Genomic DNA, 25333 nt, shown 5'->3' with positions numbered 1-25333 from the left:
AATCCAATTATGTTCTAATTGAGTGTTACAAGGCTCATTGATTATGACAGAGGCGAAGCAGCAGACTGAGCTGCAGAATAATATCCCCAGTAATTAGCCCGCCGCACCCGGGGGGCATGATTTAATACTGAGCCCATATTTCTCAATATTACTCAATTTGAATTGACTTTGCCAACATTGGAATGGTAATATTTATGGAGCACAGAAAAGGAATACAATAACCAATTCAGGAGGTTTCCAGGCAGATGCAATTGGATTTGTATCATATTTATTTGAGGCCTTAAGTCAAAAGTAGTCTTGGAAAAGCATTTTATTATGTATTAACAAAGCTGAATTCAACACTATATCAGAATCCAGTTTTATGATATGGCCGGTAGACGTCTCAGGCTTGGGTTAGAACAAACTGTGAACTCCTGTTTTTTTTCAGAGAAAAAAAGTGGAGTCAGCAAGTTAATAATTATGACGGTAAACTTTGCTCTGACCCCCATTCATTATTTTACAAAACAGAGTGATTTACTGGGAAACAGCAGTCAGGGGAAGATGTCATCCCCCTCGTTGCAAGGTCAGATGAACTGGGAGGAACACATTCAGGCTCTTTATAGGATAGGATGGATACAAATCCAGAGATCTCCACTTTAGCCTCAGTGAAAGGAACCAAAGCAAAGGGAGTCTTGATAAAGGCCAGAATATAATTCTGATAAATAAAAACGATTTACATTACCTCTCTCTCTCTCTCTCTCTCTGAACTAATGAGTCAGTGGCGGTGCAGTGACAGACAGCAGTGAAGGCTTTGGCTGAGATGCATTCCAGAAGAGGCATCTTGTTACCAACAGACCTGAGAGCTAAAACCAGAATAAGCTCATTTTAACTGTGCCATTTTATATCACAACTGCTCTTGCTGCGTGTTGGATTTCATGAATATTGCTGCTCCTTTGTTTGATGAAAGCCGTGGTTAGCACGGTCATCTCCTGGGTTCCAACTAGACGGCCGGCTGTGTTCTCCCCCATGCCGGAGTGAGTTTAAGGAACGGCAGCTTCCTCATTCACTTCTGAATCGAGCGTAGGTTTGAATGTCAGTGTGAATGGATGTTTGTCTCTATACGTCAGTGCTGCAATACACTGGTGAGTTGTCCAGGATGTATCCTACCTTAGGCCCAATGTCTGCTGGGATTGGCTCAAGCCCCCCTGCGCCTCACAAGGGATAAGAGATATAGAGGATAGACAGAGGGATGGATGTTTGAAGAAAAGGACGTAGGCATCCAGGATGTCGCTGTATTCCTGCAAATTAAAGCCAGCATGCAATCAGGTCAACAAAAGAGGAGTCAGAGAGTGTGACGCCATAAGGGGACACTTAACACCAACTGTCCTCAGTGGATCTACATAAAGTCACAGCAGGGCCATACAAGTATCCTCTTCTCTCTGATCAAGAAGAGATGGCAGATTGACACTTACCAGCTTAGACTTCAGTGTTTATCTGAACCTCTCACAAGCACAACTTCTTTAGGGTAACAAAAAACAATATACTGTGTGTGTGTGTGTATATACACTATATATATAAAGACCAAACTTTTTATGAAAGTGCAAACCTTACCTGAGCTGTTCTGCAGAAGGGCCATCAGTGTTCGTCAACTGGTCCGAGTGACATCTTCATCGCCATATTGCACCGTGTTTCATTTGGCATCCTTCGTTGCAGCTCCCTCTTTCACTAAGACTGGACTCACTGCTGTAAACTCTGAAACATATTTCAGAATACACAGAAGTTCTCTGTCGTGTTAATGCAACTTGGGAATTTCTTCACAAAGGCCACTGAATGTATTACAATAAAACTCAGCCGAGAAACAAACACAAACCTGCACAGCTTATAAAAATGTCCAACCCAGATGTCAGAGGCTTCAAGTATCATTTCATTGATTAATATATATTGTACAGGGTCACCCTTCTGCAGCTTTGACTTGAACTTATCCACAATAGTCACCTCTGCACAGTCTGTTTCACAACAGTTTGCAGCAGCAGCAGCTTTATGATGCTTACACCACAACAAGATAGAGAAAGGTCAAAGTCCCAGCCTAACACTACATGAGGTGTCCAGAGGAAGAACAAAAAGAGTCAGGCTGCTCTTGAGATTGTTGATGATATAATTATTGAACTTGTTAGAGGAGGGTGTTCATGGTGGAAGCTGCTGAGGACTCAGTCATTTAAAAGTTCTCCAAGCTGAGACAGCACTGGGTTCACACAAGGTAAGGATCATACCCACGGACTTGTGGTGGATTTCACTGTGATACTTGGACCAAATAAAGTGTTTATCAACCGATTTAAAAGCGTTTTCTACGGGGGCCAAAGTTGGCTGTCGGTGCCTCCCTGGTCCGGACGCGTTCAACACTCACCTGGCTCTGCGGCACGACTGCAGGCGCTCGGTCAGGTAAGTCACCTACATGCGTTTATTTAAACTGAAACTGATTAACCAATTACAGGTGATGTGAAACACGCGCTCCTGTTGCGAAACGCTCATGATAATAGTGGCCACAGAGAGCTGCGCGTAAAAGTCCCACAAAGCAGGCGCACGTTTTCCTTCCTCGTGTGAGAACGTGGCCGGATGAGGCGCAGGTGACTGTGGTTACTGGTGGAAAGTCTCTTTGTTGTCACTGGCTCGAGCTCAGTTTCAAAGGGATGAGATGTGTCCACGAGCTCTGTTTGAAACTGAATCCTGGAGCTGCACCTCACAGAGCGCAGGGACCTGCCACCACGTTCAGCCGAGGCGAACAATGAGCTGTGTTCCTGCGCCACCGGTGGAAGAAGTATTCACATCCTGTACTTGAAGTAAAAATGACCATTTCCACGCATTGAAGTGCTCCACTACAAGTAAAATACCTGCATTTAAAACCTTATTTATGCTATTTCCACATTTTATAAGTGCTAAGAGTTAAAAGCCCTCCAGTAAATACCTTACTTAAGTAGAAGTACTATTTGCAATCCTTTAAGTATCTCACTACAAGTAGAAGTGAGGCATTTAAAGAAAAACTTGTATCAGCTAAATGTTCTTAAAATATAACAAGTACAATGACTCGAAGTGCAGTAAAATGTTGTAATATTCCATCTGACATTTTGAGTGATTTCATCTCTGTGTCGATTAATTTTCCAGTTGATCCAAGAGACTTGAGAGTTTGTTTAGAATTTTCGCAACAAAAATGAACCATTCATCTTCCACTTTTTCACAAATATTAGACATCAGCAAATCTGGACAGATGTGGTTAACAGTGTCATCTGAAAAGTGACTAAAGCTGTTGCACAAATATAGCGGACGAGTAGAACATTGCATAAATGCCAATACTAAAGTTAAGTGAAAGTACCTCAAATGTGTACTTAAATAAAGTGCTTGACTGAATATACTTAGTTACTTTCCACAACAGTGGTCACACTCGGTGGTTACAGCAACAGTGTGCTGGAGTGATGATGATATGGATGTAAAAGTCAGTTTGTAAAATTAGGGAAAACTAAAATTCAGCTCTGCCTATTATTATAATTTATGTTGTTTTATTTGCCGCTGTTTATAAAAAGTCAATCGTCAGTCAATCAGTAATTTTACTCTATTTGTGGCTTGATTTCAGACCAATGTTTTTTTTTTAAAGTCGACTTCCTGGTTCGAGTGAGACGTCTGTCTCATCAACCAGCCTTTCTCTGTGAAGTCATTATAACTGTTCAAAGCATTCTTTGTTCACTGACCCCTTTATTTTTGGCTGCCTTTTTTCCCGTCTGGAGCATATTTGATTTGGTGGCTTACTATGCTTGAGAAACAATGTTTTCTCAGGAGTGTTAGGAGGCTAAATGTGTTGCTTTTAAGGGTTGTGTGAATGTAATCCCGGCTTAATGAGCGTATGCTGACATGGAGGCAGCGTTGCAAAACTGACTTAGTCTCAGCCGGCTGCTGCTGAACGCAGGGGCAGATGCAGACCTGTTGCACAAGACGTACAACCTTTCAGGGTATGTGGCGGTTAAGATAAAAGTATAAGTGGAGCTTCATTCAACTCGTTGCAGAAGAAAGAAAATAATTGGAGCTAAGGTGTTCGCCAGGACCTTTGACCCCAGGGTGTCTCTGCAGGCCTCACATGCTTCTGCTTTTCTTGTGTCAAAAGCTCTTTGTGATCATTTTGCTTCTTTGTACTGATGTTGTTGTCAAAAAGAATGTTCTGCCATCAAAAACGCACCATAGCAATAAAAATGCAATTTCTATTTGGAAAATGCGGAGAAGTTAGAAGTATCTATGCAGCTGATGAAAGAGGGTAAGCAGGGTGCCATGCAAAGAGGGAAACGAATGAGAGCCTTACATTCTAGTGTGATCAACGTCAGTTCGGTTGTCAGTCACACCGGGTTATGTCCGTGGGCCGCAACAGAGATTTATCATGACTCAGGAGTTATCACTGAAAAGCTGGTATGATGAGATGAGCAAGTGATTTCCGTCAAATGAAGAGTAACATATAAACAATAAAAACTAGGCTGTGGTGATTATTTTTAAATCTCTAATTTATTTAAATTACTGATGGTCACAAACCCCAGTTACACTTTAGCAGAGCTCAACATAAAGTCTAATTTTGTCTGAAAGGACAAAAACCCAAAGATATAAATTTTACAATGATATAAAGTAGAGTAAAGCAGAAAAACTTCACACTTTAGAAGCTTCAACAATTTTATGTGGGACTATTTATGTCAACGCAATAATGAAAATGATTAACACAGTAATCAATTAATTAGTTGGTTTTAGTAGGCCGGAAAATTGGATAGACTTAAGGGGCCTGGAGAAAAACACGTTTTTTTCGTCAACAATACATAGATTAGGTAAGTTTCTTTTTTTGATTGTGATCATTTAAATAATTGCTTCGCTGAATTAAATAAATCTCTGAGGGATGTATTTTAATATTCTGAAGTCCACTCTTCATTATAACTTATTCAATGAAGGTTAGTCCATGTGGATTGTTGGATATTACTCTTATATCCTGAGCTGACAAAAGACAACACTTTTAACCCAGTTTAGATAAAATTCCTTTCCTCTGGGCGGTGTGACGCTGCCTATTGTTAGATCCACTTCATTCACACGTATCATGTTTGCTAGAGTCTTTCTCATTAGTACCTCCGCCAAGTAGGTTATGTTTAAATCGTTTGTTTGGTTGGCGGGCAAAAAACGAGTGAACATAAAAGTTGAGGAGAGGATATACTATGGGTCAGGGCACTTTCCTAAACATAAAAGATGAGTGTGTGCAATGTGGTGCAGATCGAGATAGAAATCTGGATCTAGTGAATTTAAAAGTGGTTTCATAAGAGGACAGTTGGGCCTTAGTGGAGGTTTGAGCTCTACTGATGACATTCTAGTGTTTGGATCATTTTGATTTGTAACTTACATGATAACCCCTTGACTTATTTCTGATAAACTATGTTTTTCTAAGAATTCTACACATTAAAATAACTATAAATACTCAAGTACCTTATTTAGTTAGACAATTATTTCCACATAAATATGGCCTTTATCTGGAACCTTTTATCTGAATTGATCCGCTGAAGACGATGAACCCTTCGTCGATCCTTATCATGCTGAAGGTGCCGAGATAGGAGATGAGCCGTGATCTGAAAACACGGGACTTCTATCCTCCTGCTTTATTTGCTTCTGCTGATTTACCTGGATTGACTTTTGTTAACGTTTCACAACTAAATCAAGACAGTAGGGAACAATGTGAGAACTTCCTTGTTATCATGTGGAGCCCTGGATCTGGCTCATCGCTCCCAGCCACCCACACAGTCCTAGCTGGAGTTTTATAACCCTGCACACCTGACCCTTACAATCACAAGTCCAATAACACAAGTCCAAAACTTGATGTAATCCCAGTAAGCCGCAGGTGGCCGTGCAGATTGGCTGCCCAGATCTCCAGCACTTTCCCTCCTTTCACACACTTACTCCCCCCCCTCTCTCTCTCTCTTCCCCAGGCTCCCAGTGTGGTGGCAACCCTCAGCTGAAATAGGGCCTGTGCAGGGTGGAGGCAACTTGCTGCAGCCAGGACCTGTCACATTACTCTCAGCTCCACAGTAGGACCCGGGCACCTGAGTATACAGGCTGTGAGGAGGAGGGAGAGTTAGAGCAGACCAAACACAGGGGAACCAGGACGTCTCTGCTGCAGTGTCTATAGTTGGTACATTGGAGACACTTTTTCCCTCTGAGTCAAAGGGGGATTGCAGCCGAGTGCCATCAGAGGTTGTGGTAAAAAGTTCTCCTTTGTACAACTTTTGATCCACTTGAAAAAGAGAACAATGGATAAGGATGCTTTTGTGGACTACGAGTATCCAGACCTGGATCCTCCGCCGTCCAAAATGGAAATGGAGTGAGTACACGTTTGCATTCGTAAGGAACAGATTTAAAATGCATTTGTCGTTATTCCAACTTTTGTGAGTCTGAACAATATCCCGGTGAGATGCAGCTTCCATTGAGATCTCAGGTGACACTTGGCATCCATCACCACGGCCTGTGTCAGCGTGTGATCTTGTTTCCGTTCTTATAATTTGTAATATTATAGTAGACGATGTATCGTTTTCATGTTTTGAGAGTGCAGGTCGTTATGGAAACTGGCAAGCCACTGGATGTATTAAGTAAATAAAGAATGAACCCAACCCCAAATACTTCATTGTTTAAACATTTTACTGGACCTTTTTTAAAGGTGTAGCACATCAAGGAGCCAGGCAACGTTGGACAAAAGATCCAGAAGTCTCTCGTCTTTACTCCCGATCCGTGTGACAATGAAACAGGGTGCATCCACTTAATTTCCGGGGGGGATTCCATCTATATTGCTTTTGCATGTTTCATTTGGTGCAGAATGATTTATAGTAAAAAAAACTGAAGTTCGGTATCGGCCTCAGATGAACAATTTCACACAAAATAAAAATAAAACAAGTTTAATCTGTCACCAGACGCCATGTTAAGCCATTAAAGCTTCTGGATGTCATAATGGTCTGAAAAGCTTCTGTGAGGCCACTAGCAGGCCAAGTCAGCTGAGATGCAATTTTATATTGTTTGAACAGGTAAGAGACTCTTGTGAAATACATCCGTCCATGAAGCTGCCATCTCTGCGCCCCATTAGGAAACCTATAGAGTATAATTCTCCCAACCTTTTCAAGTAATTACCAACCCATGACCAGGCATTCCTGCTCCGTTAGTGGACAGGAACGTGAACACAGAAGTTTTTTGTTTTCCCGTGTCACGTTGATGCCAATCCCTGTTAATGCAAATCTCTCTGCTGCCGGATTTCGACCACAAGCCACACATGCTCCTCACAGTGATGCGTGAACGGTTTAGTGAGGTCCACGTTAGGTCAGCTCAGCGGCTGAAGGATTGCGATTGATTGTTTTGCTCATGTGTGAATGTTTCTTTCCCTGTTTTCTTTTTTTAGAGTAATCCCTCCATGTGACCCCACTGCTGATGACCGGCTCTACCACATATGCATCACCGCGATTTCTGTAAGTCCACGTTCCTCTTGGATTAATGAGATGCAACCTTACACTTCCATTTTCTGTGGTTCATTGGTCATCATCAACCCGGTCTAATGACCTTATGTAATGTTTTCAGTACCATTTGTGGTCTGCTAGTAAGGAAAATATCTCAAACACTTGTGAACTTTTGTTCACGCGTTTTAATGAAATCTGGGGGAATTAGTCAATGGAACAAATGGGTTTATAACATGTGTTGTTTTTTTTATGCAGGTCCAGGTGTAGAGAAAAGAATACAGGAAATATTCACATCACAATGCTTCTCAATACAAACCACACTTAATGCATATAAACAACTGTCCCTTCTAGTCTATGATGGCCTGTTTATACGTCTTCACTTGATGGGGATCCTAATCCCAAAGTGAGAACTTAATATAATAGTACTCAGTAGAGCACTTCAACATCTATATGAAACAATATGAACTACCAAACTTTACTGAGTTCTGCCTTCACACATACGGCACCACTTACCCTCATCTCGTGGGGAAACCCATTTCTTGTTGTTTATAAACAAACCAACAGACAAGTGTGAAAACAAGTGTCTGTAAGTCTCCTCCTATGTTTACATAATGATGTTATTTGGTATCAACTATTTTCTCAATTTGAGGATCTTAGAAGTTCACAAGGAATTCCTCCCACCCTCGTGTTTCCTAAATGTGTCACAGGGTCACAGCAGGTCATTGAGCTCTTACTGGTCGGTGATCTTGAGTGATGACACTTCATTCACTCCACATCCACGGGGTGCACTAATGAGACACGGAGGTTTGGCCTTTTGTGGCATCAATGCCCCCTGATAATTAGTCAGTTGCAGGGTGATGCCTCAGCCCCAGGAGGTCCACAGCTGCGCCACTGCTGTGCATCTCATGCTAACAGATGTACCTCTTCTTCCAGCTCGTCATCATGCTGATCCTCGCGATCTTGGCCAGACGCACGAAGGCCAACAACAGACAGAAAGGACTCCCGGGTTTACTCAGGTGAGGCTCTAGTTCAAGTCATAAACACCAGGGTTAAATGTTAAAAGCTGTAGCCCTTTAAAAAGAATCTAGTTCCAACCTAACTCTCACATGTTAAATGTTATCAGCGCTTATTTTACCTTTTTACCGATGTATCCTTGAGTTATTAACCTCGGAATCTGCTCCAGTGGAAATATCCAGCAGATGAAAGTGACCATAGTGGCTAACTTGGTCAGTGTGAGCTTGGTGGAAAAAAGCTTTCATACTTGTTGTACCTTCACTGGATTAACAGAGTTTAGAGACTGTGGTGGATTTTCATGTGTTGAGCAAGTTGCAGGCTGTGCCATGCTGATAAGAGCCAAGGTTTGCCTGGAAGAAAATCACACTGTACTTAAAAGGTCTTTGCATACCATGGTTGTATTTTTCATTGGGAGAAGTTTGCAGCTCCTTGATCAGAGAGACGCAATTGTCCTTGTCCCTGACTTCTTCTTAGGATTGGATGGACCCAATGTTTTCTTTTTTCAAAAAGGGCAAACGACCAAACCATCCTCACTGCTTGACTGGGAATCTTCTGAATTAATAGAATAACAAAATTCATCGGACTCAGTGTGCAAAGCTTCTGTGCATGAGGATTTTTATTGGTTATGTTTATTGGTTTTAACTGGACTAAAAAAATCATGTGGAAAAACTTTGTGTGCAAAGACCTTAAGTCAGTAGAAATGGCATAGTTGTGGGTTAAAACGACTTAAAAATAAGAGTGTATTTGCTCCCTTTTGAAGTGTTATCATTTCTGGTCAATAACAGTTTCATCTAAATGTGAGGCCGGTAACATGTGGGCTCTAAATACCTGCTCCTTGATCTCACAGTCCGGTCAACTTCCTGGACCATACACAGCACAAGGGCCTGGCAGTGGCTGTGTTTGGAGTGCTCCTGTGCAAACTGTGGGGCCTGGTCATTTCCCCAAACCCCCTCCCCTTCATAACGGACCCAGAGAACAAACGTGAGGAGGTCATCTTTCTTCACGATCTAATATTAGATGAGCATTTCCCCTTTTCCCCCCCACAGATTGTAAATCTTCTATAGCTGCTGTTTAATCCTGATTTATTAATAATGTATCTATATTTGTTAAATGTTTGTTATGTTACTGGATTATCTTGCTTCAGTGAGTTATTTTCGAGTCATGAGTTTGACTGAAAACTTCTCAAGCTGCTTTTATTTCTTGTCTGAAATGAAATTACATAAGATTTGACTGTAAGGAGTCGATCCCCTGCTACTTCACACAATCCTCAAATAGCAGCTTACAAGTTTCAATAAGAGAGAGTTTCCATGTTTTTCCCAAAACACTGAAGCAAAGCAGAACTGATGTAGAAGTTGTAGCTTTTGTATCGGAGTATATTCCCTCTGATGCTCACAGACTTGACACATGTTGCTGTATTTGCAGAGAACTGGGTGATTCTGGGAGTCTTCTTCTACCCCGCACTTTACTACCCTCTCCTGGCATGTGGCACCTTGCATAACAAAGTGGGCTATGTGCTCGGCAGCCTCTTGTCCTGGACCCACTTTGTTGTTCTGGTCTGGCAGAAAATTGACTGTCCAAAAACAACGTTGGTAAGCAACCATCACCTCTAACAAAACAACGATCAACAATAATTTAAGACGGCAGCATTTTGGTGAAGGATCCAGCGTCTTAGCAGCCTTTCAAATGTCATTTTCTCTGATCCGTCATCCGTCTGAGGTTTAAGGATTTTGCATCAACATAAAGCTGATCTGTTTTGCTGTGGAAACCCATTGATTATCTGACAAAGTCTCGTCTGTTGTCTGTGGAAGAGATGTGATTTGAAAAGATGGATAGATCAGGCTTTTGAGCTGCGTTCGTGGACTCTGCCGGTCGAGCTTTTACACCTTGTTTCTCAATCCTAGATTTTGTGTCACGTTCCTGTTGTTTGGGTTTTCTTCTGTGCGACGACTGTCTGCGACTCACAACCATTCGTTCCACTGACTGTTAGTCTTAATTAAGAAGCTTTGTCACAGTTAATCAGTTTAGTGTGTGTCAGAAAAAAGAGACGGGTCCAGGCTTTACACCACACAGTCACGGTTGTCGTCTTATTTTAGTTTTTTTACACCATGATGAGTTGGCACGCAGCAAACACTGCCAGGAGCATTTCAGCGGACCTGAAAGACTTAATCACATGACGACAACAGATTAAAAGTGTACTGATTATTCACTAAGAATTGTATTTTCTTCTTAAACATGGAAAAGTATTTTAAGATTTGTGTCTTAAGTTGTGATAATTTTGAGGTTGAAGTTGAGGTTTAAAATTTGTTGTGTTGGGTCATTTGGCCAAAATGTGGACGCCCGCCAAAATACACTGAGCCATCTGTATCCACCTTGTTTGTGACCATACACTAGCTTTGTTATGTATTCTTTAATTGATTCTCCAAATCTCCCAAAATAGTTTTCTAGGTGATGTCAAGTCTTCTTTTATTCCTCTGCAGATCCACAAACACTACTCCCTCTTCTCCAGCCTGCCGCAGATCGCCTGCTTGGCATTCCTCAGTTTCCAGTATCCACTTCTGCTCTTCAAGGGCTTAAAGGGCACGGAGAAGCACAACGTTGCAGAGGTAAGTTTTCTTAATTAAAGTAGTTCCCGCATGTTTGCCTCAGGACGGATGTAGAGCTCTCACGGCACTGGAACTATTTTGGTCAGCTTCCACAACAAACTCAAAGTAAATGTGATCAGTGGTCTTTGTTCTCAGATGCACATTTCGTCTGAATCTGTGCATGTGAGAAACCGTTCGTAAGCCGCCTGCTATTCAACGGAGCTTATTGTGCCCGTTCAGTCTCGGGCCGGGGGGGGGGGGGGGGGGTCTGAGGCCCAGCAGAGCACACGCCAGTGGCCTAATCATTTTAAGTAGATTTTACGTAATTGGTTTATGTTATGTTCTCGATCAGATTATGAAAAGGTCGCCTTGTTGTTTTCACCGAGGACACACAATGCAGTGTTTATTTGATGCTAATCTCGGCATGGGTGTGACAAAGCTGCGGTGAAGCCATCTCCTGGAGTTTATATCACCCCCCCAACCCCCCTTATCAGAAGGAGGCTTAAAAGCACATACTTCTAAAAGGTGTTCATGCAGGTGGAGACCATTCACCCATTTCAGTGACGTCATCTTTGCCACATTATGCCAGCATATTTCCTTTCTACTGTTATCAGTTGGTTTCTTATACGGTTGCTGTGTTTTTAGGATCTAAGCAGCAGCTACTATAAAGATTATGTGAAGAAAATCCTCAAGAAGAAGCCCACCCAAATCAGGTGAGAAGTGCATCAGTTACCAGCAACACATTTACGTCTCCTTGACCAACTTTTTCAATCCCCAAAATAGTTACGTTAGATTTATCGAGCTTTGTTGTGTCTCCAAGTTGGCGACAGACAGTGGTCGAGGGTCAAGGTCAAAAGTCAAGGTCCAAGTGACCTCTTTTTTTCTTTGCCTTGTGAATGTGTTGACAGACTCATTTCAAATTTGGCACTATAAGTTCACTCTAAGAGTAATTTAGGTTCAGGGAGGATCTCATAAGACCTTGATGGTCAAAGATCAAGGTCACGATGACCTCATGTACTTGTGCATATGATGTATCAGGAGCATCTTCAGGAGAAAGCATTACATCCTGAACAAACGTTTACTTGGGCTAAACGGCACCCTGATTAGAGATTGGAGGTCATAGGTCAAGGGCACTGTGACCACACAAACCCTTTTTTTACCATGTGAACTCTCAAGAGAATCCTTTCGAATTTGGTACAAGTGTTTACTTGGACTCAAAGATGAAGCGATTTGTTTTTGGTGTTCTAAGGTCAAGGGCACAGTGGCCTAACTCATAATTGTTTTGTCCTCTTGAAGATGTTATCTTAACGTTAATTTGGCCTCATAGACGAACTGATTTGATTTCAGTGGTTAAAGGTCAGGCTTACCTGGGGGGGAAAAAATGATGTAGACTAAAAATGTACTGGTTGGTGGAGGCATACATACATAGGGTGGTAACCGTGGTAACCCTAGTTTTAATCAATGTTCCTGTTTATTCTTGTTGTAGCAAATTTAAGTCTTTATTATAAACAGTACAGAGATGGCAGGGAATGAGGGAAAGATTGAGCTATAACAAAGGAACCACACCAGGGATGTTGCACAGTCCTCCTCCTGAGCCCCTGTAGTGTGCCCCCTAGAGGTTTCTGCTTGTAGTGAAAAGCCCTGAATTACCAGAACTGCCTGTTTGTTACATTTGGGAGTTTAGGAGTTTCCTAGCCTTGTATTTGTCCGCTGTCACTAGCAAATTAATACGTCACTCTCCACTGGGGGCTGTGGGTCAAGGTGAGGGACATGCCAAAGATCCAATGTTAGTCATGTGATGGAAACGAACAGAGGAAACAGGTTGCTCTTGCTCTTCCTGTTGAGCTGTCCTAGACACTGACACCGGATTAGAAAGAATCCACTGGGACAATTTTTTTACCCTGATCAGCACAGTGAGCGTTTTTTTAGATCTTAATCTCATCCGCTGGCCTGTAAATATTCCCTCATGTATTCAGGTTCACAGAGAGGTGTTTGTGATAAAGCACCTGGAAATACTGCTCCATCTTTCTACTGCAGCACGTTTGACTACACAGACAGCACCTCTCTTGAAGTTGACCTAAGGGGAGAGGATGGCAAAAAAATGTCTCATCCAATCATCAATATGTCCAAGGCTGCGTTTAGGTTTGTAACTGTGTTTATGTTTCACGTCAGCACATCGAGCACAGAGACGCCGAAGCTCCCTCAAAGAATAATGGATGCTGTGAAGTCGTACATCTACAGACCAGAGGAAGGTAAACAAGTGATCGTTGTTTCTTTCATGACTGGTCATGATATAATATTTTATCTCTTAAAGTTAAACCTTTTCTTATTGTCTTTTTTTGAAACAGCTTTCCGTTTTCCACTGAAGTTGGCTATATCTGGTGTCGTGTCATTCATAACACTGTATCAGGTAACCACCATATTTGCTATTAAACATTGTAGCTGCTCTCAGACATGCCCTGAACTCTTAATATTCCTGTTTCCTGATGTTATGAACTCGTCTGAACGGACAATCTCCTTATTCATAAGTGAAAGTCTACATAATGTCGGGACCCAATTGTCCGGACATTATCCAGAGTTCATGCCTGAAAGTGGCTTTTAAAAAAATAAAAAAGTACTCCAGATTTTTGCACAGATGTATTATGTAACAGCACATTAGAGGGGCAGAGCTCATATAGTTCCTCTATATCGCCATATTGAAGAAAGCGATACAAAACATAAACTGGCGACGCCCACTTATCCAGATCTGCTCCAAACTTTTATGGAAATCAGTTTTGAATAGTTCTTGAGCAATGTTCCTGAAAGGCAGATAAACAAACAGAAATGACAACATGACGTCCCTGCCGGATGTGATGAGGTCAAAATTATAATCGCATACCTCAGCTCAGACTCTGAATATCATCAGATTATATTTCATGTTCCTAAAATATAAAAGTAAATAAACAATATCCTGTATTTTTTGTTTGTCTGGTTTTGTTCTAGGTGGGTCTCCTTCTGATCTCGGGAGTTGTGCCTACTCTCCAGACCGCTCGTCTAGGAGTGGATGGGGACATCGCCAACGTTTTGGCTGGATTCAGGATAATGCTGTCTCCAGACAAACAGGAAGTGGTGCGAATCGTGGTGTATTACATGTGGTGTGTAGAAGGTGAGTGGAAATCACACATTGCTAAATCGGCCACTTGGTGACATGAGAGATACTGCATTCAGTTTTAAATGCAGCTGAATACAAGCTGAATTTGTTTCTATTTAAATTATATGACATGCTAATTGTTTGTTGGTGCTGTATTTTCTTCGCAGTGTGCTACATCTCAGCGATGACCCTGTCTGGTTTGGTCAACCTGGCTATGCTCATGCGCTCCATGGTTCTGCATCGGTGGGTTTCAGAGCAAACGAGTACTGCTCCTCTCTTTCTCTCTATTTTTATATTCTCTGCCAAAAGTTTCAAATATCCGATTGTGTGCATCGCATCCTGCTCCCCTCATTAGAATGGAACGGTTCACCCTGGAGTTATTATAAGATAATTGAGTACTAATCACCCAGACCGACTGAATAGCATTCACTCTGCGTCGACTGCTGCTAGAATTGAAAATGGCTATTAAGATTAGACATGAAATACTGTGCTATTACCATAAATTACGTTGTGTTAAAATAAATGCTTTTTGTAAGTCGAGTATTGAATTGCATTTCGGGTCTATCCCCTGCTAAATGACCTCCTCAATTGACAATGTAGTTTGTACATTTAGAGATAAATCATATATTTTGTGTTGATTGTGTGTTTTTTTATATTCTATAGGTCGAACCTGAAGGGGCTGTACAGAGGAGATATCTATAACGTTTACAACTGCCAGAGAAGCATCAGGGCTTCTCGGCCGGCGCTCGTCTGCTGGATGGGATACACCAGCTTTACAGCTGCTCACATGTGCATCGGTACAGTTACACTATGAAATCTTTTCACTTATATAGTTTCTATGTGAGGTTTCCACACATTTTTATTTTATTCCTTCAGAAATGGTGCAAAATGTCATTACATCTGGCAGAAACATTCACTTGGACTCAGGGATGACCTGATTAGATTTGGGAATTTCTTAAAGAAAAAATGAAATGATTAGCTTTTGGAAGTAGAGACCCCATTTTAATGTGTTGGTTTTCATTCCTTGAGAAATTGTGATTTTTTTTTTTTTTTTATATTTTATCCCTCAAATCTTTAACTCTGATCGAATAAATACAGAGCTGTTTGTACATTATATCATAGACTATCCACGCTAGTTATAATTTCCTTTCCCTTATTATTCTTTTTTTTTTCTGATCACACTCTTGAAATGTATCTAAATGCATCTTTGCATCCTTCAAGCAACTGACTGAGCAGAGACGTGTTAGAGTTTTTTATGAGAGGGTGTCTGTGGGCAGTGGCGATTTGTTGGATACTGGACATGATTTAAGCCTTGAGGCCCTGAAGCTCTGATCTTTTCCCCTCAGGCATGATGGTCCAGACTATGGTGTTCTTCCTCTGCCTTCTGATCACCGTGTTCCTCATCATCATACCTGTCCTGCACAGACAGAACCTGATTCTCTTTCAGATCCTCTGGAGCATGTGGTGAGCGTCGGCGCGTCTCTCACTCATCACCCTCCTCCGCTCTGTTGTACACAAATGGCTTTGCCTCACATGACGTTCTGCCAGTTCAAAATATTTTTGGCGCTCTCAGTGTTTCACCGCGGAAGATGTTTGATGTTTGATGTTTGATTGTTGATTTTGTCCTTTCAGGCCCTTCTGGCTGATGATTCTCTTGGTTGTGCTGATTCAGCACATCACTGCCAGGTTTTGCTTCATCAAGAAGACAGCAGGCACTCGAGACCTAAACAACAGGTAATTGTCTAGAATCGTCGTGATTTACTATCAGAGGTGCTTCTTTTATTTGCAGTGTCTAAGTGTTTTATTCCCTGATAATTGATCCATCCTGTGTGACAGGGGGAATCTGTTCCTGCTGACCTACCTGCTTTTTCCAGTCAATGTCCTGATTGGGGTGCTCCTGGCGGTCTGGCGCATGATCATCACCGCCCTGTTCAACATTGTTCACATGGGACGTATGGACATCAGTCTTCTTAACCGCAATGTGGAGGCATTTGACCCAGGTGAGGGAGATGCTCTGTTTAGATAATGATTCACACTGTCTAAAATACTGGCAATGTTAATGCATTTGGTCAGGCTTCAATGTTATCTGCATGAAATATACCAGTGCAGTGCCCATCCTGTTTGGACTGGGCTGGCATCTTGGTCTGTGGCTGGTTGCAGATTTCTTTCTGAAACTGTACAAATGACCTGGAGTAATTGTGTCCACAGAACCCTGAGGCTGCGGCAGCACAAACAACTGTTCACCTGTTTATTCAAAGTTACATCAATAGACCGGTAGTAGAGGTAGAGAGAGGGGGAGAGAGAGAGAGAGTAGTTAGTTTTGTTAACATATTCATTGGTATAAACCCTTTGCTTTTACCTTTGTGGATGTCACTGTGTCCTCTCCGTGGAGGCTTAAAGAGAAGCAATTTTCTGTGAGCAAATGCACTTTTACTGATCCCACTTAGAAGCCAGACATGCGTATCCTCACCACTTTACGCTGCCGTCGACTCACTGCAGCCCGTATGATATCTGTATTCTGTGCAGTGCAGGGGACTCTAATTGCCCCCCCCCCCTCCCCCCTCCTCCCGTCCCCAAACCGGCTGTAGATTTAAGACATCTGTTGTCAGGAAAAGCAGGTGGTTTAAAAAAAAGAAGTGAGATTGTTCAGCCATTATGTGTGATTGCCTCAAAGCCAACGTGGGGTGCAGCTCTATGTGTTTATTGCTTTTGCCCAGTCTGAGTGCCCCCCCCCCCCCCCCCCCTCACTGTCTGTCTGCAGCCTACCGCTGCTACGCTCATTATCTGAAGATTGAGGTGAGCCAGTCTCACCCTGTGATGAAGGCCTTCTGCGGGATGCTGCTTCAGTCTGTGGACCAGGAGACCGATGCTGCTGCACAGAGGACACGGGATGCTGAGGAGGGTCAGTGGTGCAAAATTCACTGCAGATCATAGACCGCACCCTCATTTCTTTACACAGCACACTGATTTAGCCTGGAACTGGGGCTTCACTGTATTCTTAAGAATTGAAAACAATGGCCGATGTTTTTTGTTTGTTGTTGATCTCTTTATCAACAAATTCCATGAAAAAAAAAAAACAACACCAGTTAATAAAATGACTTTCCTTCATTGTCTTCCTACCTTCACTTTATCCTCCGCACTGGGATTTATACTGAAGATGTAAATCTTTGAAAAGTGCCAACATGCTTTACATATTTAAGGAATGAGCTTTATTAACACAGACACTTGTTGGAAGGGTCAATACATGAATGGTTTTAGATTTCATGATATAAGGAAGATGTTTATCTTTACAGATAGACCGAAGATTAAAATCTCCATCGAAGACCGTGTGTCATCTTTAATTCCTCCATAGTGCTTTAAGAACACAGCAGCAGGTCACTGTAACACACAATTAGATCATAACACTTTGATTGCACCCACAGAAGAAATGAAAGCTTAGCAGTTCTGATTCAATATGTCAGGAGCAAATTGAGTCTCGCTGTGGAATAATTTACAGAGCTGCCGCTGGTCTTAATCAGATCTGTCATAAACTAATAGGCTGCCCACATGGCACACCTACACTCACCTGAGCCCCCAGCCGCTATCACAGAGGGACGATAAGGACAATATAGATTGGTGCTATAAATATTATTTAACCAGTCCAAACAAAACACAATGTACATTATATATAAAAAACAATGTTACATTAAGCACGAACAGCAACGTTAAGGCCGCCTCCACATCTGGTGACTGTCGTCGTCAGGCCTCATCTGTTGCTGTGGAATCTGTCTGGTATTCAGTCGCAGCTGAATCCAGTTCCAAACTGGAAAGGTTGCATGTTTGTATCGAGAGAACAATGCGTTCTGCGGAATAATGTAATATGAGGATGAGTCCATGAGTAGCTGATTACATAGATGAGCTACGCTAATTGCCTGTTTCATATTCATGTAGCCCAAGGGGCTTAGGCTTTCAGTGTATAAATGGCAGACACAATATGCTCCTACCATGCTTAGAGGATTAAAATCTGATTGCTTTCTATTATTACTCTTTCTGTGGCATGTCGCTCGTCCTGGGTGGCCCTCAAATCAGTCTTTTCCCATTCCAGTTAAGATGGGGAAAAAAATATATTGTGTGTTCTTGAGGGGGACCTGGGACTGTATGAGTGACATACCTCCGGGGCCTCTCATGATGTCTTTATGTCCCCAGGGATCCAGCTGGTCCAGCAGGAGAAGAAACTCTGCAAAGTGTCCAGTGCCAAGAGGGCCCGCAGGCACTGGCACCTCCTCTACACTCTGGTCAACAACCCGTCCCTGGTGGGCACCAGGAAGCACTTCCAGCGTCAGGCCGCAGAGAGCTTTGTGAATGGAAGCCTCAGACGCAGTGCCAAGGAGGGGAGCAAAAAGGAGGCGGCACCCAAGGAGATGTAGGCTGCTGCCAGCGTTTGAGCATGAATGTGACCTTGATGGAGGATTTTCTGCAAAGTCTCTCGTGGTTTAGGGCAAATTCTACCATCACAGTATTTGTCCATATACTACTGAAGAAGTGTCTGCCTTCGGTACAAAAATAAGTGCACTTATAGCTCAGTGTCTCATCTGCAACCAGCCTTTCTTTCTGTTTATCTGGAGATTGTGTGTTTTCTTTGTGTGCCTTTGTGCTGCTCTGGCTGTTTTGAGTGTGAGGGCCACCGACTTCAGTCTGATGTGAAAGCTTGTGTGGCCCCGCTCCCCCAACTAAACACACTCTTCATGTCATTTTCAGTACGTTTATGTGATTATTTTGGGGCAGCACTCATGTTATATTTTAGTTATAATCATGTATGTTTTCCATTATGCTGTTCTTTTCCCTTCTGCACAAATAATGCAACATGGTGCACGCCCAAACTAAACACATACTGTACAACCCACTGAAGCATCCCCTTAAAAGAGTATTTATATGTAGAGCTGTTCACTATTTATGACTTTACAGAATGAACTGCTTTCAACGGCGGGGTAATAATTGTTTCAATTGTACACATTCTATGTAATTAACAATAACCTGTGGAATAGGAATTACCAGACAAATTAAGCTGTTTGCTCTGTCTTTTCTTTTATTTGTAGACGTTTGAGTCCAAAACCACTTGCTGCTTTGCCAGCGTTTTGCCTTTTGTTGTGTTTTCCAAAATCCTATCTGGTTTTCTGATATTCACCAACATTGAATTTCTCTGCGTTGACCTTTAAAATGCTGACTTTCAAGTGAAAATATAAAAAACAATGTTCTTTCTGATTACTGTGAAAATAAAACTTAAACATATACTTGTTTTCTCCATTATTTATATGAATCTTTGCATTGTGGATTAATTCAGCTGTAGAAATGCACCGTGTGATGCTACTCCTGCATGGACTGAGAAGAACAAGGACAAAGGAAGGATGTTTTTAGTTCATCAGCACTATTTATCACAGCAGTGCTTTTTCTTCGCCTTCTGCATAAACACATCTAAATACTGCAGTGCGGTGTCCCAGTGGAGCTTTATTCTCTTATTAGAAATTATGAAATTAAAATGTTCCCCATAATAAGAAGCACAAAAAGAAATGCATCAGAAATTGGCGACTACACCACTTTTTTTTAAGCCTTATCTGAATCAATATCAACACTATAAAATCGTCGTATTTGGATAGCGTATGTTTTTTAGATTAATTTAGGAAATAACGATTTTTTTAAACAATTTCCGCTGTGGCTTTTTTCTTCTTGAGTCAATGACAGATCCAGAAAATGTCCTGCATAGTTTTCATCTGTTTTATTAATTTCACGTACATAAAATGATATCAAAAACTCTCAAAAGGTCACGGGGATTTCTGTTTTTACAACATAGTTCACAAAAAAACTCACTATGCATTGAAATTACAAGACACTTGAAGCCGTCGTGACGCACACACACGCGTCCTCCATTTAGACTTACCGTCGTAAAAAAAACCATCAGAGTAAATTTCATTTTACATGGCTTTACATCACATGTTGACAGCAACATCTACAGTCCTCTATAGACTACACTAAGAAACCACACAAGGAAATTACGTGTGACATGCCATGGACACGTTCATTCGGAAAAAAGCGAGAGGAGGCTATTGGCTATATCATAGAAAGCACCCGTCGATTAAAGAGGTCGAAATCGTTTGGTTTTTAAAGCAGAAAACGTTACGTGAAACAACAGGTTGTTGGTAAATAACCCGGGAATATCCCGTCAAGCACAACGCACCAGAAAGTGAAATGTCCCTTTTTGAAATCACAGGACAGCGCTCAGGGTGCTGCCGTGCGCAATTACGCCGAATGAAAATTTCTCCGTCTGTAATAAAGCTTCAAATATATTCATCATCACTACCATCGTCTTCATGATCATCCAAATCTGTTGCTACGTTGGACGATCGAAGTGGAGTCGGAGCACCGACACCTGAGAGGATGTGTGAGAAATGTTTCCCAATAAGAAAAAATTCATCCACCGCTTTGCACAGAAAGAGCACATTTTCCCTGATGTCACTTTATTAGGAATGGCTTTAAAATATGGCACGTTTTTTTTCCTTTGTTGCTTTTTGTGATCTTACAAACTGTGAGCATATTTGTATAAATGTAATTTTTTGCCTTGACATTACGCACAGCTCTCCGCGCCTCGCCGCTTGCGCACTGTGAGCCGCTGCCCGCTGCTGCTCGTCCTGCGTAAAGGGAACAAACACTTCGTGGCTGTCCTGTCGCTTTTGAGGTCTCGGTAATAAACGACGGATTTGTGCTTGCATTGTAAACGCGTGTTGCTCGTTTTAACCTTACAGTAGACTACAAATGTCACATGAATCAATTCACGATCTCGGTGATTGGCGGAGGTTCTGAGGTATAAAGAAAAAGAGAGAGGCAGAATTATAAGTTCCACCTCTTTCATCAGGCGTTTTTCACGTGTGGTAATGGTGGGTGAGTTACCTGCTTAGATGTAGGCTATTTCAAAGCAAAATATTATACATTGGAGCCGCACAGATCCGCGGCTCAGCGGCTCGGCTGCTTGTAGTTGCCGTTGATCTCCTCCGAGATGTTGACCGCCTCCGCGCCCAGCGGCAACTTGTCACTGTACTCAGACCCCATCTCGAACTCCTCCTGGTTGGTTTTGGACGAGGACCCGGGGATGGACTCGGTCACCACGCTCCCCTCCGCCTCACCCTCTCCGTCCCCTTCCTCCCCCTCGGCCTCTCCATCCCCCTCGCTGGGGTCGAAGGTTTTCTCGGACTCCACTAAAGACGCCCTGCGATCAAAATCTCCGGCCATTTGTTTCTCCATCTGATCCGGGTTTTGCGCCTTCATGATCAGCCTGTAGGTCTTCCCTTGGTATTTGTAGAGCAGGTGGCAGCAGGTGGCCCCCAGTAAAGGAACAGTGGCCAGACCCAGAAGGAAAATGCTGACAACAACGATGATGAGGAGGGAGGGGATCTTCTTCCTGGTTGTGAAGACAACTTGGACTTGGCAGTCCTGCCCCCCATAGGTGAGACAAAGTGTGTAATTGGTGCCAGGCTTTAAACCATGGAAGTGGTAGGCATTAACCCCCTCCTCTATGTTGGACCACTGAACAATGGAGTGTCCATATCCTGTGTTAATGCAGAGGTAGAGCATGTCCAGGGTGGATTGACTGGACGAGCTCTGGTACAAACCTATCGGCTCTTTATTCACTGTTTCCTCTTTTTCACTTTGACTCAGATGAAGGTTGGATTTGGGAAGCTGCAGCGGATTCAGCTGCACCTTGGCCTCCGTCTCCGACACCTCTAACGCAATAACACCAAAATCAAAGGTGTACTGCTTCAGGTCGTCCAGGCTCAGGTTGAAGGCGTGGTTGGAGATGTGTTCGCTGCTATCTCTCACGCCGCACTTGCTCGCAAAGGTGGGGTCCTTCGGGACGCCACCAACCTGCGCCGTGTCGTCTGTTTTGTCCGAAGAACCTTGCTCAGTCTTTGTCTTCTCATCAGGCTTGGTCCAGTTGATCACTTTGTTTTTGGAGGGATTTGAGTCTGTGGGTTTTTTACCAGATGGTTTGAATTTGTCCATTTTAGGGTCAGGTATTGAGTTAATGGGATGTTTCGTGGTTCCTGCCACAACCACTCGAACACTGCTCTCTGCTCTGCCCAGGTCATTCACCGCAGAGCAGCTGTAGTTTCCTTCCTCCTTTTTACTCAAACGAGGGATGATGAGAGTGCCATTTCTAAAGACGAGGAATCGATTATTGGTGGTTTTATCATTAACTGGCGCATCATTTATTTCTACAGTGGAAGGAAGGGGGAAGAGATAATTTTGATTTCCTGCTATCACCTCCCAAGTGAGTTGTGGTTTGGGACTTCCTTTGGACTCACAGTTTAAGATGACCAGGTAACCCTCATGAAGCTCTGTGCTCTCAATGTTGGGCTGGTAGGTTATAGCGACAGTTGGGGCCCTACAGTCCAGTTTAGGGATGTTTGTAACCATTGCACCCTTCATGTGTTCGGGGGCGTCACACAGAATTGAATTTGGATCAGGAACAGAGATTTTGGTTGTTGAGATCCAGTCCCTGAGCCATTCCAGGCGGCAGGAGCACGTGAAAGGGTTGTTGAAGATCTGAAGGTGGGACATGGCGGTGAGAGCAGTGAAGGTTCCCTGCACAATGGTGGTAAACTTGTTGTTGTTGATTCGCAGGGACCTCAGTTCTTTGAGCGTGGAGAAGGCATCCTTCGGCAGGTTCACCATTTCATTGTTGTTCATTTTCAGGAGCTGCAGGGCAGTGAGGTTGTGCAGATCCTCCCATGGAAAGTTCACAATTTTGTTGTAACTGATGTCCAGGTTGCGGAGCTGGATGAGGGGGGCCAAGGTTCCCGTCTCTATGGTCACAATCTCATTGTGGGCCAGCCAGAGGGAGGTGACCTGGGGGATGTTTACGAAGCTTTTGCTTTTCAGTAACTTCATCTTGTTGGCGGAAAGGCTCACGGTGGTCACGTTGGAGGGGAGACCCAGAGGTACCTCCAGCAGGTCCTTGTACGCACAGTCTGCAAACTGGTGGGCAGATTTGTCTTGGCAGCTGCAGAGCTCCGGGCAGCACTGCACAACTCCAATCATGACAGTCCACAAGGCGACGAGCTGCAGGAGCCTTCTCGCCATTTTCTGCACCTGCAAGAATCAATTACCAGACATTAGACAAACAAAACAATATCCACATGAACATCCATTATGTCCATTATGGGCTTCGGCAGCGGAAATGTTACATGGAAGCTTTTATCTCATATCAACACAAATGTGTTTTAGTGGTAGTGGGATACTTAAGAGGCATCACAAGGCATAGAATTACATTACAAATCAAAGAAGCTGAAAACAACAACACAAGATGAACAAATCCCCTGCTGCTGCTGCCACACAATCAAAAAGCATCACATGCTAAGTTTCAGTTCTCCAAATAACACCACAAAAAAAAAACATGGACCGGTTTAGCTGAGGACTTAGCGTGCACTTTACAAGGTACATGCATGCACATATGGTGAGTATCACATTTGCAGCATGTGGTCTCTCCTGCTCTGAGTCCGGTGCAGACACACTGAGTGTGTGTGTGGTATCCAAGCCTTTGATTTAAACACACTTTAATCCAAACAAGAGTTAAATATCAACACTTTATGCTCAGTTGGCCTCGTGCGATTTTTTTTAATTACAACTGTCCCACAGCTTAGATCCAGCTCCTGATCGTTGTTATTATTTTTTATTCTAAGGAGTAACCGCCCCATTACGCGCTGACTCCTCTTACCTTGTCTTATGTGAACTTCAAACCAAACGTCTTATAAATCACCCTCTGAGTTTTTACGCTCCTCTGAAATAAGTTTAATGATGTAAAGTCCTCGTCCTCCTATGTGGTGGATCCCTTCACATGACTCCTGCGGACCTGGGCAGCGCTGCTGAAGGGCGGTGGAGGGCACATCTTTTTTCCCAGTGAGTCGCTGCTTCCAGTCCGTCGTGCGCTTTTTTTTTTCTTCCTCCCCTCTCCAGCGAGTGTGGTCGCCACTGCGCGTCCACGCAGCCACGGAGCGCAGAAAAGCAATCGGGAACGCGCAGCCTCACCCATCTCTCTTTTTCTCTCTCTCTCTATCTCTCTCTCTCTCTCTCTCTTCCGCTCTCCATTTCCCTCTCCCTCCTCAATATTAAAGATACAGAAGCTCCGGCTCTGCAGCCGCAAAGACAATTCATAATTCAGGATGCGCATGTTTAATTTATGGCCCGGACCCGAGCCTGTAATCTTTGACCTCATTCCTGCTGCCTATTGTCTTTAACTACAGAGGCAGGCCGAGAGTTTCCAAACGCATGATTCCAACAGTTAAGTTGTACAGCTCGAGTGCGTAAATCAACGGAGCTCTGCAGCATTGTTTTATTAGAATAACTATTTCACGGAACAAACAAATTGAGGCTGAATTAAGAATCTAAAGAGCACAGCTATTACGCAACAGATTCTTATCATTTGAATGCATTTCAGAATTAATCGGTAATATGTAAAACCCAAATAGATTTATAGCTTAAATCGTTTTAATTCAAAAACAAAATGTGTTATTCCTAATCATTTGAACCCGAACTTCACTGTGCTCCCTCTCTGTAGTTATTTTGTGATTAATCAACTTGATCGTTTTTAAGTTTTGATTTCGAAGCATCGCCCATGATTCATGTCTATTAATTATTTAAATCACTATCATTAGTCATTAGAGTTCCCTAAGTATTTGAGTCATTATTGTTAGACGTTTCCTGCTGAAATGTTTCCATCGTCTGGTGAACCACAGTATTGCTCTCTCTCTCTGTCATGCAATTCAAACTGAACACCACTTGGCTAATGAATAATAAGCTCTATAAGGCAAAGAATTTAAGATTCTAAGGAACAACCATAATATTTTGGCATTGCCTGCAACTTAAAAGGTCTGTTTAATGAGTCAAGGATATGTTCATAAATCTTCAAGTCTGAAAACGATATAGTCGGATGCCGGCTATGTTTTAACGCACCCCGATTTTTATGTTTTCAACGTTTCTTGTGTTGTTTTTAAGTGTGAACCCTTCTCCCTGACCTGTGGAGTATGGAGTTTCACTTCCATGTTTGCTATAACACAGGAAAGGGACAATTAAAGAGGAACCAGAATCTGAAATGTGCAGGA

At 42.7% G+C, this 25333-nt stretch overlaps 2 protein-coding genes and 1 long non-coding RNA gene across 6 annotated transcripts; 1 reads left to right on the top strand and 2 right to left on the bottom strand.

Moving 5' to 3' along the window:
- Nucleotides 1-296: 296 nt before the first annotated feature.
- LOC133955502 (uncharacterized) lies at nt 297-2502 on the bottom strand. 2 transcript variants are annotated; one of them, XR_009920883.1, is made up of 4 exons: nt 2384-2502; nt 1591-1731; nt 1147-1277; nt 297-413 (listed from the first exon to the last, which is right to left on the bottom strand). It is a non-coding gene; the product is annotated as an uncharacterized LOC133955502 (long non-coding RNA). The 2 variants fall into 2 exon arrangements; XR_009920882.1 differs by having other exon boundaries at nt 358-1277.
- stra6 (signaling receptor and transporter of retinol STRA6) lies at nt 2097-19474 on the top strand. 3 transcript variants are annotated; one of them, XM_062390364.1, is made up of 18 exons: nt 2097-2236; nt 5970-6361; nt 7424-7490; nt 8412-8494; nt 9340-9473; nt 9915-10081; nt 10970-11095; nt 11720-11787; nt 13247-13326; nt 13423-13484; nt 14057-14219; nt 14372-14447; nt 14868-15001; nt 15551-15668; nt 15837-15938; nt 16041-16204; nt 16966-17106; nt 18390-19474. In XM_062390364.1, exons 2-18 carry the CDS (start codon nt 6291-6293, stop codon nt 18608-18610), a joined length of 1977 nt encoding a protein of 658 aa, XP_062246348.1. In that variant the 5' UTR covers nt 2097-2236; nt 5970-6290; the 3' UTR covers nt 18611-19474. The 3 variants fall into 3 exon arrangements, with proteins under 3 accessions (XP_062246348.1, XP_062246349.1, XP_062246347.1); XM_062390365.1 differs by lacking the exon at nt 2097-2236 and adding an exon at nt 2286-2418; XM_062390363.1 differs by lacking the exon at nt 2097-2236 and adding an exon at nt 2719-2858.
- Nucleotides 19475-19941: 467 nt separating this feature from the next.
- islr2 (immunoglobulin superfamily containing leucine-rich repeat 2) lies at nt 19942-24199 on the bottom strand. Its single transcript, XM_062390362.1, has 2 exons — nt 23950-24199; nt 19942-23324 (listed from the first exon to the last, which is right to left on the bottom strand). Exon 2 carries the CDS (start codon nt 23313-23315, stop codon nt 21189-21191), a length of 2127 nt encoding a protein of 708 aa, XP_062246346.1. The 5' UTR covers nt 23316-23324; nt 23950-24199; the 3' UTR covers nt 19942-21188.
- Nucleotides 24200-25333: the final 1134 nt, after the last annotated feature.

Source organism: Platichthys flesus, chromosome 6, assembly GCF_949316205.1.
Source record: "Platichthys flesus chromosome 6, fPlaFle2.1, whole genome shotgun sequence".
In the NCBI taxonomy this organism is placed as follows: domain Eukaryota; kingdom Metazoa; phylum Chordata; class Actinopteri; order Pleuronectiformes; family Pleuronectidae; genus Platichthys; species Platichthys flesus.
Note: the sequence above shows the minus strand (reverse complement) of the source record. Positions and strands in the feature narration are given on the sequence as shown.